General features: G+C 48.9%; 1 protein-coding gene across 7 annotated transcripts in view; it reads right to left on the minus strand.

The window, feature by feature from the left end:
* Paqr5 (progestin and adipoQ receptor family member 5) overlaps positions 1–14,148 on the minus strand; it is a 31,310-nt gene that overhangs the window by 3,829 nt on the left and 13,333 nt on the right. For 4 of the 7 annotated variants that reach the window (XM_090321834.1, XM_090321832.1, XM_090321835.1 and 1 more), the window contains exons 3-7: positions 7,990–8,117; positions 7,218–7,423; positions 6,835–6,961; positions 1,153–1,249; positions 446–587 (exon numbers count right to left, since the gene is read on the minus strand). In XM_090321834.1, coding sequence (XP_090177960.1) covers positions 446–587; positions 1,153–1,249; positions 6,835–6,961; positions 7,218–7,423; positions 7,990–8,117 — 700 coding nt within the window. Of the gene's footprint in view, positions 1–445; positions 588–1,152; positions 1,250–6,834; positions 6,962–7,217; positions 7,424–7,989; positions 8,118–8,223; positions 8,484–14,148 lie in introns of those variants that run through there. The other 3 variants (XM_090321837.1, XM_090321831.1, XM_090321838.1) reach the window with 3 other exon arrangements.

Genomic DNA, 14,148 nt, shown 5'->3' on the forward strand with positions numbered 1-14,148 from the left:
TTAGATGTCCTATAGGTACTGAGTCTAGGGTGAGAGGGATTCTCTCAGACTTTGTCACCCCTGCTGGCTTGAACCATGGTCCGCCCCTTCCCAGCCTCCTAAGTAGCAAGGATTACAGGGCCAGGCTTGCTGAAGCCCTAGCCCCAGTATGGCAGAATGTGACCAAGAAGATGGCCTTTAGCATAACAGTTACTGGGGTTCTAACCTAGGGAGCATCAGAGTGCTCCAGGGTCCTCGGCCCACTGGCTCCCCCTCCTCCCTTCCCTAGGTGCACCAGGAGCACCTCCTGGCCTCTGCCAACAAAACCCGTCCTCCCATGCAGCGCTCAGTGGGCCACCACAAGTACTGGGCAGCCAGCCCCTCCCCCAGCTGTAGCCCCTCCTCCACCAGGAGCCCTTTTGCTAGGAATCCCCCACCACACACACACCCTGCCACCCCGCCTCACCGATGTAGTCAAAGCGACCGGGGGCCAGGCGCTCAGGCAGATGTGCAGAATAGAAGAAAGAGGCCAGGAGAGTCATGAGCATGTGCTTCTGGTGGTACAAGACAGCTTCGTTCTGGGCGCTCTTCCCTGGGAACAGCAAGAGCTGCCGGGGTGGGAAGAAACAGGACTTGAGAGAAGGGAGGGGCGGGGAGGAAGCTCCCCCACCCTGAACATGCACTACCCATACTTCTCAGCCCATGGGCATAAACTCCATGCACGATCTGGAGGTTGGGATGCTCAGAGCCCAAGGCAGGAAAGTCTGGGAGACTCACCTCCAATTAAGGATCAAAAAAAACAAAAGTGGAGCTGTGTGCCTTACATGGTAGAGCACCAAGCTTGATTGAAAACTGAGTTCTAGCTCCAGTACTGGCGCACGCACACACACACACACACACACACACACACACACACACACACACACACACACATCTCCGCCTCCTGAGTAGCTAGGAGTCCAGGCATGAGGCCCTTTGACTGTCATATATCCTCAGTGCTGATGGGGGATGCACAGGGCAGACTTGTCACTGCAGGCAGTTCTCACAGCCCTGTGGTGGGTATGGCGGTCCTGCTGTGTCAACACTATATATCCTGCTGGTGCCATCGCACAGCACCTGGGTCTGACTCCCATGTGCCCAGCACCATCCTCCAAGCCCAGTCCTTGTCCTTACCCGGTAGAGGATGGGAAGGGAGTCCCAGGTGTAGGGAAACGCAAAGGCCAGGATGCGAAGCAGCTTGCAGAGCCGGGGCTTCTGGATCTCAAGGAACCTGATGGTGGGAGAAACAGAAGTGAAGAGATTTGTAGGAAGTTCCATGCGCATGCACGTGTACACACAGGCATGCATGAAGGTGTACACACATATACACATACACACACTGGGAACAATAGAGGACAAGCACGTTCTCACAACCTCCTGCAGCTAGCAGCCTCCCTAGCCAGCCTCGTCCACTCCCCTGCCCCGTGGAAATGGCCAGACTTGCTGGTCAGGAGATGCGTGGAGAACCAGGAGAAGAAACATCACCCAGACCACGTTAAGAAGACATTGCCTGAGCTGCTGCAAGGAGCCTTTGAGGAGATGAAGGGAGGGAGCACAGACCCCAGGGAGCATGCTCCCCAGAGAAGGGGCCACTAATCATGTCCATGCAGAGATGCCAGCTGGGGAAATAAGGAAACCTATAGGGCCTTTCTTCTCACTTCTCCATCCACACCCCCACCCAGGGGCCCAGGAAGCCAGCACTGAAAAGCCAGGTTGCTTCGTGCAAAGAAGCAGGGGCTTCCACACAGGCCACTGTGGTACCATCCTGGGGCTGGAGGGGGCAGCAGCTGAGGGTATAGGAGCCAGGCAGCATGGAGGGCAAGCTCATGTGCCTAGTAGAACTGTCAGACGCCTCCCCATGTGGCAGGGACAGTACACCAGAAGCATGGGGGCATGATGTGTTTTCTTTCCTTCCTTCCTGACGGTCTCACTATGTAGCCCATGCTGGCCTTGACTTCCAGCTCTCCCTGCCTGTACTTCCTGAGTGCTGGGATTATAGCTGTGCGCCACCACATCCAGTCCAAGTCTCTCCTGCAAACCCCATCTACTGCTCCAACTCAGAGACCGCTTACCCTGGGGCCAGGTTGCTCAATTTAATTATGCGCCGGGACAGGCACCTAACTGTGCACCTGCCTTGGCCTGCAACCCTCAGGCAAAGAAGCTAGCCAAGACTGACATCTGGATAGATGGACAACCTTTCTGAAGAGCAGAAGTTGGATCTGGCCGTGTTCAGGTACCCTCCCTCCTCCACCCTGCCAAATAATCCAGATGCATGTCTGAGGACCAGTGTCCAAACTAAAGTGGTCTGCCCAGTCACCTGGCAAAGCCAGCCTGCAGGAGGACCTGGTTCCTGGAATGGGAAGGTGCTGGGGAGGTGAAGCCACTATGAAGAGAAGGCCACTGGGGAGGGGAGGTGGCTGTGAACACAGCTGCTGCATTTTCCCTCTCCATCTGTCAGTCAGGACAAATGGATGGGGTCTGGGTATAGCCAGAGCAAGGCTAAGCGTGGCAGGGTGGTGGGGGGGGGGAGGGAAGTTGCAGATCCTCTACTCATCCTGCCCCCACCAGGACCATGGCCCTAATGAAACCATACATCCAGATACAGGCAAGGAAATGTGGTTCTGGATTTTACAGGAAGGAAAATGTGGGTTCGGATCCCACCTCTGTCTTTCCCCCCCACACCCACAGGACCAAGCAGGTCACTTTGGCATCCTCGAATGTGCAGCCTGGTGGCTGTCCTTCCTTGCCAGGCATTGATGACCCAAAGCCCAGGAGAGTTTGGCCCTGGGAATAGCCCAGCTAGTAAAGGCAGCTTTGAAGACAGTACATGTGGCATCACTGGCACCTCGCTGCAAACCTCACAGCTAGGTAGGAACAGGACCTGCCTCTGCCCCAGGACACCTGCCTCCACTCTCCTAATCTGATTGACACCATCACCTGCAGAAGCCCCCATGCACAGATACCACCTGCCATTTCCAGGGACAGAAGCTCACTCATATGTGCTGTCCTGGTGGCCACTTGCACACGAAGAGACCTGGCTCTTCCAAAGCACAGGCTTTCTGCAATGCAGACAACATGTCGCCCAGCCTGATAAAGTGCTTCCCCAGGGGAAAAGAGACCAGCCTTCCCAGCTGCGAAGCCGAGTCTACATGGGAGAGGAAAGAAGGAGAGAAAAGCAGAACAGGAGAGAGAGGGCAACTGAGGCAAAACAGACAACAGAGGTACAAAAAAATAATAAAATAAAAAAAATAAAAATAAAAGCAGAAGAGCTGCCACAACTGGGGCATACTTCACACTTCAGCATCCAGCCACAAGATGTCGCCACAGCCAGAGAGTCCAAGAGCCAGGGGCCAGGGGCGGAAATACCAGGCGGCGGCAGTGTACTAAGGCCCAGAGAGGCTAAAGGGAGCTAGAAGCCCTCTGCCAGAGCCAGGGCGAGGAAACACTAGACTTGGAGAGAAGCCCCTTATCAGCAAGTTCATTTGATAAATCTGTAACAAGCTGGTTGGATTAGAAAAGGGGTTCTGGATCTACTGACAGAAACTACAAGCAATTTGGGAAAGGCATTCTTACTGAAGGTGCACAGGTGTGTCTCTGTGCATACATGTGTGTTTTGTGATTGTGTGTGTGGCACTATCCTTGTATTTCCACCTATTAGAGTGTGTGTGTGTGTGTGTGTGTGTATGTGTGCGCGCACATGTGTGTTTTGTGATGTGGGGTGGTGTCCTTGCATTTCTACATGCCAGCCCATGGCCCTGGTGGCATTTTATTATCTGGTGGCCCAGGCTCCTCCAAATCAAATATTTAAGAACCATGCAGTTGCGCCTCCACTCTCACCCTGGCCTCCAGCTGGGTCTGCGCCAGCTCACACCTTCTGACATGACTCTCCCAGGGAGTTCTCCCTCTACCTGGATGAAGGTGACTCTTTCTCCTGACAACCATGGCCAGGATATTTTACTCAGCAACTTGGTCAAAACAACCAAGGTGCCAGATGGATGACCTGTGCCAATAGCCAGCATGACCCCAGTAACACAGCTAAGGGAGTGAGGAAACCTTTGCTGGGCTTTGGGACAGTGGGCAGATGCAAAGAGGCCAGGGCTTTAGTCATCCACCACACAGAGAGGACATGAACCTTCTGGACTCCACTCTCAAGTCACAGCATGGAACAGCCCCTCCCTCAGAGACATGACACGTCTGGAGCCTGGAGCATCTACGGGGCAGAATCACACCCCAGGGAATTCTCTTCTTGGGGCAAGGGTGGATCACCGAAGACCACAAGGTGCTCCACTCCCCAGCCCACCCTTCATTCAGGCCCCTCTCCAGCTGCCTCCCACCTTTTTCAGCACTTCTGGCTTCTTCAGAGCATCTCATGTGCAGGTATGGTCCCTTTTGTCCAGACTGCTCACTCAACCCAGAGGCCTCTCCAGTGCATGCCGTACCTCCCCTCTCCTCCTGAGACCACTTTCCAGGTCCTCGTGAGTTTAAGCAGGAGTTATAGTGCATTGGTATTACTTGATTCCATTCACCTGTGTCTTGCCATACCATCAAGGAAAGGGCTCTGGATTCTGAGGGCCAGGGTAGCAACTAACTCTTAATTCCCACCCTTCATTTGGTACCTGGAGCTTGTGAGGAATGCTGGATGGGGTGCATGGGTGGATGGGTGGATGGATGGATGCTGGACACAGGGTGAGTTGGTGGCTGGCTAGATGATGGATGATTGATGTATGGGTGGATAACTGATGGCTGGATGGAAGTAGATGATGGGTGGATGATGGATGGGATGAGGTAGTTGAGGGGTGGATGATGGATGGGGAAATGAATGGAGGTAGATGATGGGTAGATAATGAATGGGTGCTAGATAAGGGGTGAGTGTGTGATGATAGATGACTGACTGATGGATGGATAGAGGTAGATGATGGATAGATGGCAGATGGATAAATAGATGAAAGTAGATGATGAATGATGGATGGATGGATGGATGGAATGAGGTAGAAGATGGATGAGTATATTGAAGGTTAGATGGGTGGAAGGATGGATGGATGATGGGTGGATGGATGAACGGAGGTAGATGTTGTATGAATGACTGATGGATGGATAGAGGTAGATGATGGATGGATAAATGGATGGAAGTAGATAATGAATGGATAATTTATGGATGGAGGTGGATGGATAAATGATTAATAGATGGATGGGTGGGTACGTGGAGATAGATAATGGATGGATAATTGATGGATATAGGTGGATAGATGATGATAGATGGATAGATGGATGAATGGATGGGTGGGTGGATGGATAAATGAAACAGCCACAGGGTACTTACACACAAACAGAAATAACCTCTTTGATTGTCAGGTGGGGGTGGAAGCCCCCAAATGTAAGCAAGCAGGAGATTCCTGGCCTAGATGCCCAACGAATTTGTCCATATGCACCAGGCATGCCAAACCCAAAATACCTGCTGTCCCTGCCCGATCAGGGAGGCCTCCAGCAGCCCTGATGGCTTACAGGTGATTCGCAGGACTTAACAGAAGGTGGCAAACATTCCAGACTGCATTCTGGGATGTTTCTCCCACACTCATGCTGCCTCTGCTCTCTCACCAGTGCTCAGCCTCAATTCCAGACACCAGGGCCTCACGGTCCTTAGGAACCAATTGGACAGGGTAGTGCTCGATCCTAGGGTCAAAGCATCACCATCCCCAGCGATGTGCCACCCAGGCCTGGATTTCATCCATGCTCATGAAAACCTCACCTCTCCTCTCCTCTCTGTATCCCCTGGATGGATGCAGGCAGGTTGGGGCCAGCATTCCCAGAGCTCTTTTTGGTTCACTCTCCTCCCTAAAACCAGTTTTTCAGGTTTGTGAAATTTTCCAACTGCTCTTCAGTCCCACAAAACCTGTTACCCGCGCCCCACGTTTTCCAAGGTGAAAGGGTTGAACGGTGGGAAGTTGAGGCAGTGACTCAGCTCATTGACCCTGGGGCAGAGGCAGACGTCTGAACAACCCATCCAGCATTGAGAGGGGCAGGGCCTGCCCACATGCCAGGCATCCTGCACTTGTTCCATCTTCTCAGAGGTGGATGTGGAACCCCAGATTCAAGTTCCAGGAAGATGAGGGGACTGGGCTAGATGTAGGGCCAGCGAGCTGACTTATCCGGCCAAGATAAAATCAAAGTTCAGGACACTCTTGCTCAAAAGGTATTAAAGCTGGGCACCAATGACCTACACCTGTAATCCTAGCTACTTGGAAGGCTGAGAACAGGAGGATGGTGGTTCAAGGCCAGCCCAAGAAGGAAGGTTCTAAAGACTCTTTCTTAACCCAAAGCTGCGCACAGTGGCATTGTCCTGCCATCCCAAGTTGTGCAAGAGGCCAAGATTGGAAGGATCCTGGTGCCAGACCAACCTGGGCAGAAAAATCTCCAAGTCTCTGATTCCAGGGAGGCTAGAGGTGGTGATTATGTGCCGGTGGTCCCAGGGAAGGTCCAAATAGGAAGATCATGGTCTAGGTGCACGTGTAGTATTTACAATAAGCAGTGTTAGAAACAGGAATAGAAGCATGGCTCCATGGTAGAGTGCCAGCCTAGCAAGTAAAATGAGTTCAAAACCCAGTGCCACTGAAAAAGAAGAATTTCAGAGCGTTCAACCAAATGTGGGATTTTTTCCCAAGCAGATGACACTCATGATGTCTGTCAGTAGAGGAAACTGAGTCCCGGGTCCCCCAGAAGCTTTCCACTGAGCTTGCCTCTTCTGCAGGCCTCACGTGCACAGGGGCCCACACCCAGCTCTCCTCCCTCCCATCCTGCCCAAGCTCAGCACCCCAGTACCTGGAGTAGCAGGAGAGGCCTGTGCTCAGGACGGTGTTCAGCACGGCCAAGGCCACGTAGTAATCATGGAAGGTGGTACGGACCAGGCCATCTGGAAACGTGTAGGCCGAGTACGCGATAGCTGAGCCTGGGAGAGGAAGACTGGCTTCAGGAATGGAGTTGGGCCCAAGCACCACAGAGACCCAGAAAGACTGTCCCCAGCTGGTGCCTCAACCCTCATCCCAGACCCACACCCTGTTCTACCGGGTGTGACAGGCCAGCCCCAAGTGCACGGTCACCTTGCCCTGGCCTGTGAGAGTCAGTTGTAGAAGTTTCAGAGTTCTTGTACGCCTACCATTAAACCCAGCCAGGGTAGGGAGAGGCGCTGCTCAGGATCCACCTACCCAGGCTAAAGAGATTGACAGCACCGTAGTCCAGGAAGTAGCAGATGTGCCGGGCATTCTTGGACATGGAACTGAAAGTGTGGGCGCAGCTGGACGCCAGCGGGTACACGCAGCTGGTGCACATGTACACGAGCATGGGCCATGAGTAGCTGTCATTCTGGATGTCCGTTATCCACAGTGTGGTCACAAACCTCCACATGAAGAACCTGGGACATCACGTAGGCCTCAGTCTCCCCAGACCCCACCAGTCACCTCTGCCTCCACTGCCACCATGGTCGATGCCTAGTTCTCCCTTTGGCAAAAATGCCACGTGCCAAGATGGCATGACCCAAGTGGCAGCGTACTGGGAAAAAGCAGGCAGCTTGGGGAAGAACCTTTAGGTTTATCCAATCAAGTCCCCCCCCCCCTCACTTGAACTCAGGGCCTGGGCACTGTCCCTGAGCCTCTCTGTGCTCAGGGAGGGTTCTACCACTTGAGCCACAATGCCACATCCAGCTTTTTCTGTGAATGTGGTACTGAGGAATTGAACCCAGAGCATCATGCATGCTAGGAAAGCACTCTACCACTAAGTCACATTCCCAGCCCTGCAAGTAGACAAAAGAACACAGCATGGCCTCCGTGGGCAGAACTGCCAGCCTGGCAGATGCCCCAAGCATCCATGCAGGGACTTCCCTCCGGACCCCTAATCCCAGCACAGAGCCTCAGTGCTCCCTCCCCAACCCTCCTCTGGGGATAGGACATGGGGAGGGACCTGCCAGGGGCAGGAGGTTACCAGAAGGGCAGCAAGTGCGTCCAGATGTTGAGAGTCTCATTGTTCATTTGGAAAAGGCTGAGCATGCAGGCAGTGGCAGAACTCTGTGGATGCCGGTAGCCAAAGAGAATGCCCTGCTCATGAAACACCTGCAAAGAGATGCCAAGGGGGATATTTGGGTGAGCCTCAGGTGGCCCAAGGTCTTGGGAGGGTCGGGGAGTCTGGATTGAGCCTCCTCCCCGCCCCCAACCTCACCTCTTTCTTTCCCTTTGGAGAGGAGGTTTTGTAGCCTGCTGTCCTCCGGGCAGTCTGTCTCCAGCCAGCCAGAGGAGGGAGCCCAGCCTGCCTTGGCATTCCCAGCTCATTCACTCCTGGCATGAATGTTGCCCCCTCTGCCCCCTGGGGCCCACAGCCCGGTGTTCAGATGCCTTTGCAGTTGAATAACATAGGTGCTGTCTGAGCCAGCGAGCCCCAGATGTCAGGGGCTGTGGGAGAGGGGGCGAGCTCTGCAGAAGGTGGCCAGGGGCTAGGTATATGTACAAGATGCTTCACAAAGGCCTTTGATGACCCGGCCTGTGATGCTGTCAGCCTGGACTGAGGCAGGAGGAGGCTGGGCACAGCCACATTGCTGACTTCTGACCTTTCCACGCTGGCATCCCACTCTGCCAGTCCACCCCAAAACACCCCTAAATGAGAAAATTGGATTGGATAGGTAAGATAGGAAGTGAAGAAAAATGAGACGGAACTGTGCTCCATCACGGTTATGCTATGATCATGTTGGTCTTTGTTGTGCAAAACCAGCCTAGGAACCATTTGCTGGTGTGCCTTGTGGCTCCTCACTCTGCCTGTGTGGACAAAAGAAGCCATTGGTGCTCGTGTCTATAATCCTGCTACTCAGGAGACTGAGATCTTGGGGACTGGTGTTCAGAGCCAGATCAGACTGGAATGTCTTTGAGATTCTTATCTCCAATGAATCACTGAAAATCAAAAAAACAAAACCTGGGAGTAGAGCTGTGGTTCAAGTGGTAGAGCCTTGAGCACAAAAGCTTAGAGAGCGCATCCAGGACTAGCATGCACACACACACACACACACACACACACACACACACACACACACACGCACACTGAACAAAAGAAAGCAAGAACAAGGATGACTCCATTAAGATTGTAATTCAGAAAAATAAGTTCATTTGTGTTTTTCTTGTGTAACAAGGATCAGCATAAGATCTCATGCATTCTAGGTGAGGGCTATACCACTGCCCTCTTTCCTTTAAGCCACCAGATATTTGATTCTTTGTTAGGAAAACTAATTCAAGGGCAGAATTCACATTAAAAAAAAAGACATAGAGAAAACACAGACTGTATCAATGGAATGTCTCTTAGATGCTACCGCAAGATCAAACGTAAAAATTGTGGATATAGAAGGAGAAGAAATATCAACTAAAGTTTTAGAATACCCATTCAATAAAGTAATAGCAGAAACATTCCACAACCTTGAGAGAGTTATTAGTGTGAAGGACACTTACAGAACTTCAAATGCCCCAGACACATTACAGCTAAAACATTAATTACACAGAATAAAGAAACAATATTGAAAGCTGCAAAAGAGAAGAGACATGTAACTTACAATAGCAGATCCATTAGAATAACAGCAGATTTCTCAACACAAACACTAATTGCAAAGAGGGCATGGAAGGATGTAATTCAAGTCCTGAAAGAGGATTAGCATCCTAGATCTCTTTACACTACCCTTCCATAATTGAAGGAGAAATAAAAGCATTCCACAGTGCCGGGAGTTTGGCCTAGTGGTAGAGTGCTTGCCTAGCTTGCATGAAGACCGGGGTTCGATTCCTTGGTACCACATACACAGAAAAAAGCTGGAAGTGGTGCTGAGGCTCAAGTGGTAGAGTGCTAAGCCCTGAGAAAGTCTAAGGACAATGCTCAGGCCCTGAGCCCAAGCCCAGGACTGGGAAAAAAAAAAAAAAAGCATTCCATAATGCAAATCAAAACAATTTTGAGATTCCATCTCACCCCAGTTAGATGGGCCAACATTTTCAAGTCAACAACACATGCTGGCAAGAATGTGGGGATAAAGGAACCCTACTGCACTGCTGGTGGCAATGTGAGTTAGTACAACCACTCTGGAAAGCAGTCCAGAGGTTCCTCAAAAAAAACTAAACATAGACCTTCCCCACACCCAGCTACCACTCCCAGGCATCTACCCCGAACTTCATGAACCAGGACTGATAAGGACATTTGCAAATCTACATTCGTTGCTGAATTACAATAGCCAAGATATGAAACAGCTCGGATGCCTCACAATGGATGAGCAGATCTAGAAAATGTGGTACTTATAGACAACGGAATTTTACATAGCCATTAGAATAAAATAATGTCATTTGCAGGGAAATGGATGGAACTAGAACAAATCATGTTAAGTGAAGTAAGCCAAGGAGCAGAGAGATAAACAGCGAATGTTCTCTCTGATATGTTTTCTCTTTCTGATGATTATTCTTTACCTTATGTGCAGTGTATTCATGTGTATATCTTCAGGGGTGGGGGGAGAAGGGCACAGAACTCCAGGGAAAAGGGTGAAGAGTGCAGCATTGGACATGGATGAAAGGGAGCTATACAACTCATGGGTGAAGATGAGAGGGAGGGACTGGGAGAGAATGAGAGAACGGTGACCCTGTATGAAAGGCAATGTACTTATTACCTGACTCATACAAATCTAACCTCTGTACATCACCTCCAGAATAACAATACAGTACATTTTTTTTTTTGCCAGTCCTGGGCTTGAGCTCAGGGCCTGAGCACTGTCCTTGGACTTTCTCAAGGCTAGAGCTCTACCACTTGAGCCTCAGCACCACTTCTGGCTTTTTTCTATGTATGTGGTACCGAGGAATCGAACCCGGGTCTTCATGCATGCTAGGCAAGCACTTTAACCACTAGGCCAAACTCCCGGCCCCTACAGTACATTTTTTTCAAAAGCATTCTATGATAAACCGAAGCTAAAGAATTCATGACTACTAAGCCAGCACTTTGAAAGATGCTCTTAAGTGCATCCTACTCACTGAAAAAAATTAATAAAACAGGAACAGAGAGGAAAGAATACATCCCAGTCGATGAATAGATTTTAGCAAAGCACGAAAAGGAAAGAAGCAAACGTCATAAAAACAACATTCCAAATGCAATCCTATTGCTCGGAGTGGAAGTACAGGGTATATAGATGGCTGACTAGAATTGATGGCTTTCTTTCAAACAATTCCAAAGTGCACATCTCACTCTTCAATTCTTCCCGAAGATGAGACATCTTGCAGAATTGCCCATTTCACTTGACCTCAAATTGCTCTTGACACCCAATGGGAACACCAAAAGAGAGCTGCTAAGCATTTGGTTCCAGTTCAGACAAGATTCACAGTGGCTACAGTGGCTAGCTAAAAATCAGTGAAGCAGAAGATAAACCTCAGTGCCGATAGAGACACGGATAGCAACACGATTTTATTGTTAAAAAATGTTGTTGGCTGGACTGGGAGTTTGGCCTAGTGGTAGAGTGCTTGTCCAGCATGCACAAAGACCCGGGTTTGATTCCTCGGTACCCCGTACATAGAAAAAAGCTGGAAGTGGTGTTGAGGCTCAAGTGGTAGAGCTCTAGCCTGGAGAAAGTCCAAGGACAGTGCTCAGGCCCTGAGCTCAAGCCCAGGACTGGCAAAAAAAAAATAATTTTTTAAAAATGTTGTTGGCAGCTGGGTGCCAATGGCTCATGTCTGTAATCCTAGCTACTGGAGAGGCTGAGATCTGAAGATCCCAGTTCAAAGCCAGCCAGGGGCAGAAAAGTCCCCATGAGATTTTTATTTCCAATTAATCACTCAAAACCCGGAAGTAGCACTGTAGCTCAAAGTCATAGAGCTCAAGGACAGCTCCCAGACCCTGAATTCAAGCCCCACAGCCAACAAAAAAATAAGAATAAAAATAAAAGATGATGTTGGCGAAAATCCTACAAAATGAAATCTAGGTTTGGATATTTCATTTTCAAAGGGATTAAAAAAGAGCATTCATTATTGTACATATGAATTTGATTTTTCTAAACTAAAGGAGCCACATATGTAATAGGCAATAAAAATAACATACCAATAAAATGAAATTTAAGATAATGGGGTGGGGGAGAAAAACACCTATGGATTAAGAAAGAGAGATTTATGTATGAATAATCTTGACATCAATATTTCTGTAGAGATTTTTTTCATGAGGTTCATTGTATATTGTGTTATCATTCCTATTATTCAAATAGTAAAAATCCTGCTATTTTCAGGTTTCTTTAAAATATACACATTATGTGCAAGGGAGGTAGTACTGAAGATTTGAACTCAAGGCCTCACACTTGCTAGACAGGGGCCTCCTGTACTTTAGCTATGCCTCAACCCTTTTTGTGTGAGGTCATTTTTCAAAAGGGGTTTTTGCTTTTTGCGGAGGGGTAGATAAGAAACATTCTACCCATCCTTCCTGTATAGATGGGAAGATAGAAATGTACTGCTATGCCTGGTTTATTGATTGACATGGCAACTTGCTAACTTTTCTGCCCAGGTTGACCTTAAATTTCAATCCTCTTAATATATGATTCCATTTTTTCCTAAGCAAAACAAGTAAGTACTGTAGTAACTCAGATATTGCCCTGAAAATGTATAGCCAACCATATGAGATAGGAGCACATGAAATAAAAATATTTAACTTTTTTTTCCTTTGCTTTTGCTCATATAATTATCTTTGCTTGCTGCAGTCTCATGGTAACAGTTGAATTTGGCTGGTAAAGTTTGTTACATTTGTTTATTCATTTCTGATTCTAAGTGTGGATTTAATGATGCTTTTGGGAATTCTTACTGTTCCACCTCAACAAGATGGACCAGAAACTAAGCCAGAGTTTCCTCTTAATTGAATTAATTTCTTAATTTCCTATCTAAGAACTTGACTGACTCATCAGCAGTGGTCTAACTTGACATCACTGTCCACAAAATACAAATAATGTTGATTACAACACCGGGACTCTAAGATTGGGGAAACAAAAGCCATAAAAATAAACTTTATGGCATAAATGTAATAAATTACGAATTATGTCTGTTTTTGCTTCATGGCTCTTTCAAATATCCCTTATCCACATGACACCCAGATATGAATGTCACAGTGAAATTCACTTATCTTTGGTATTTTGCAGAGTATAGCTATATGCAATCAAGAGCTTTGCTTGTTTTGTTGTTTCCTTCCCCACCCCCCTGCCCTTTTCTCATTCAGGACAGGTCAGAAATGCCAGTCACTGTGCCAGCTCTCCTGTGATACATCTCCATCTGTTCTATGCATTCCCCTCGCTTACTCACAGGTGTGTGTCTGAAAATGCGCCTGGGTTAACTTTCTGCACGCAAATCTTTAGAGCTGAGTCTGTTTCTGGGGATCCCAAGCCAAAACAGCTGTTCCTCTCCCCGTTCTGTGGTGGTCTTTGGATCATGTGGTGTGGCTAGAAAATGGCAGGACTTTCACCTGCCTGAATCCTCCCCTTTTCACCACCTGCATTGGCTGCACCATGTAATGTGAAATGACATATTTAAGCTATCAAAGTCACCAGGACGGTGTGACACTGCTGTCCCATCATTTATGAGTGCAGGCAGAAAGGATGCAGTCTAGGGCAGCCCACAGCCTGTGCGGGCACTGCCAGCTCCAATGTTTAGAATTCCATTGACTGGGCACTACCAATCACCCTAAGAAACTACCGATGTCTGTGTGTGTGTGTGTGTGTGTGTGTGTGTGTGCGTGTGTGTGTGTGTGTGTGTGTGTGTGTGACTCCTGAACCTGTGTCCCCAGCAATGAGCTCAGATCTCAGCCTAAACCGCATCAGGGAGGAGGGCCTAACCAACTTTAAGTGGTTCCCTTCTCTCCCAGGCCACCTTCTGCAAGAACCTCACTGTAGGTTGAGGCTAGGGCTTTTAGGGGTCTGCCAATATATCTTAGCTTCTTTTCTTCCTTCCTTCCTTCCTTTCTTTCTTTCCTTCTTTCTTGCTTTTTTTTCCCTTTCTTTCTCTTTCTTCCTCATGGCTGGTACCGCTTGACTCATACTTCCTTTACTACTTCTGGCTTTTTGGTGGTTATTAGTAGATGATAGTCTTATGGACTTTTCTGCCTGAACTGTGATTT

The sequence above is a fragment of the Megascapheus bottae genome, chromosome 30 (genome assembly GCF_031878675.1).
Source record: "Megascapheus bottae isolate mThoBot1 chromosome 30, mThoBot2.hap1, whole genome shotgun sequence".
Lineage (NCBI taxonomy): Eukaryota > Metazoa > Chordata > Mammalia > Rodentia > Geomyidae > Megascapheus > Megascapheus bottae.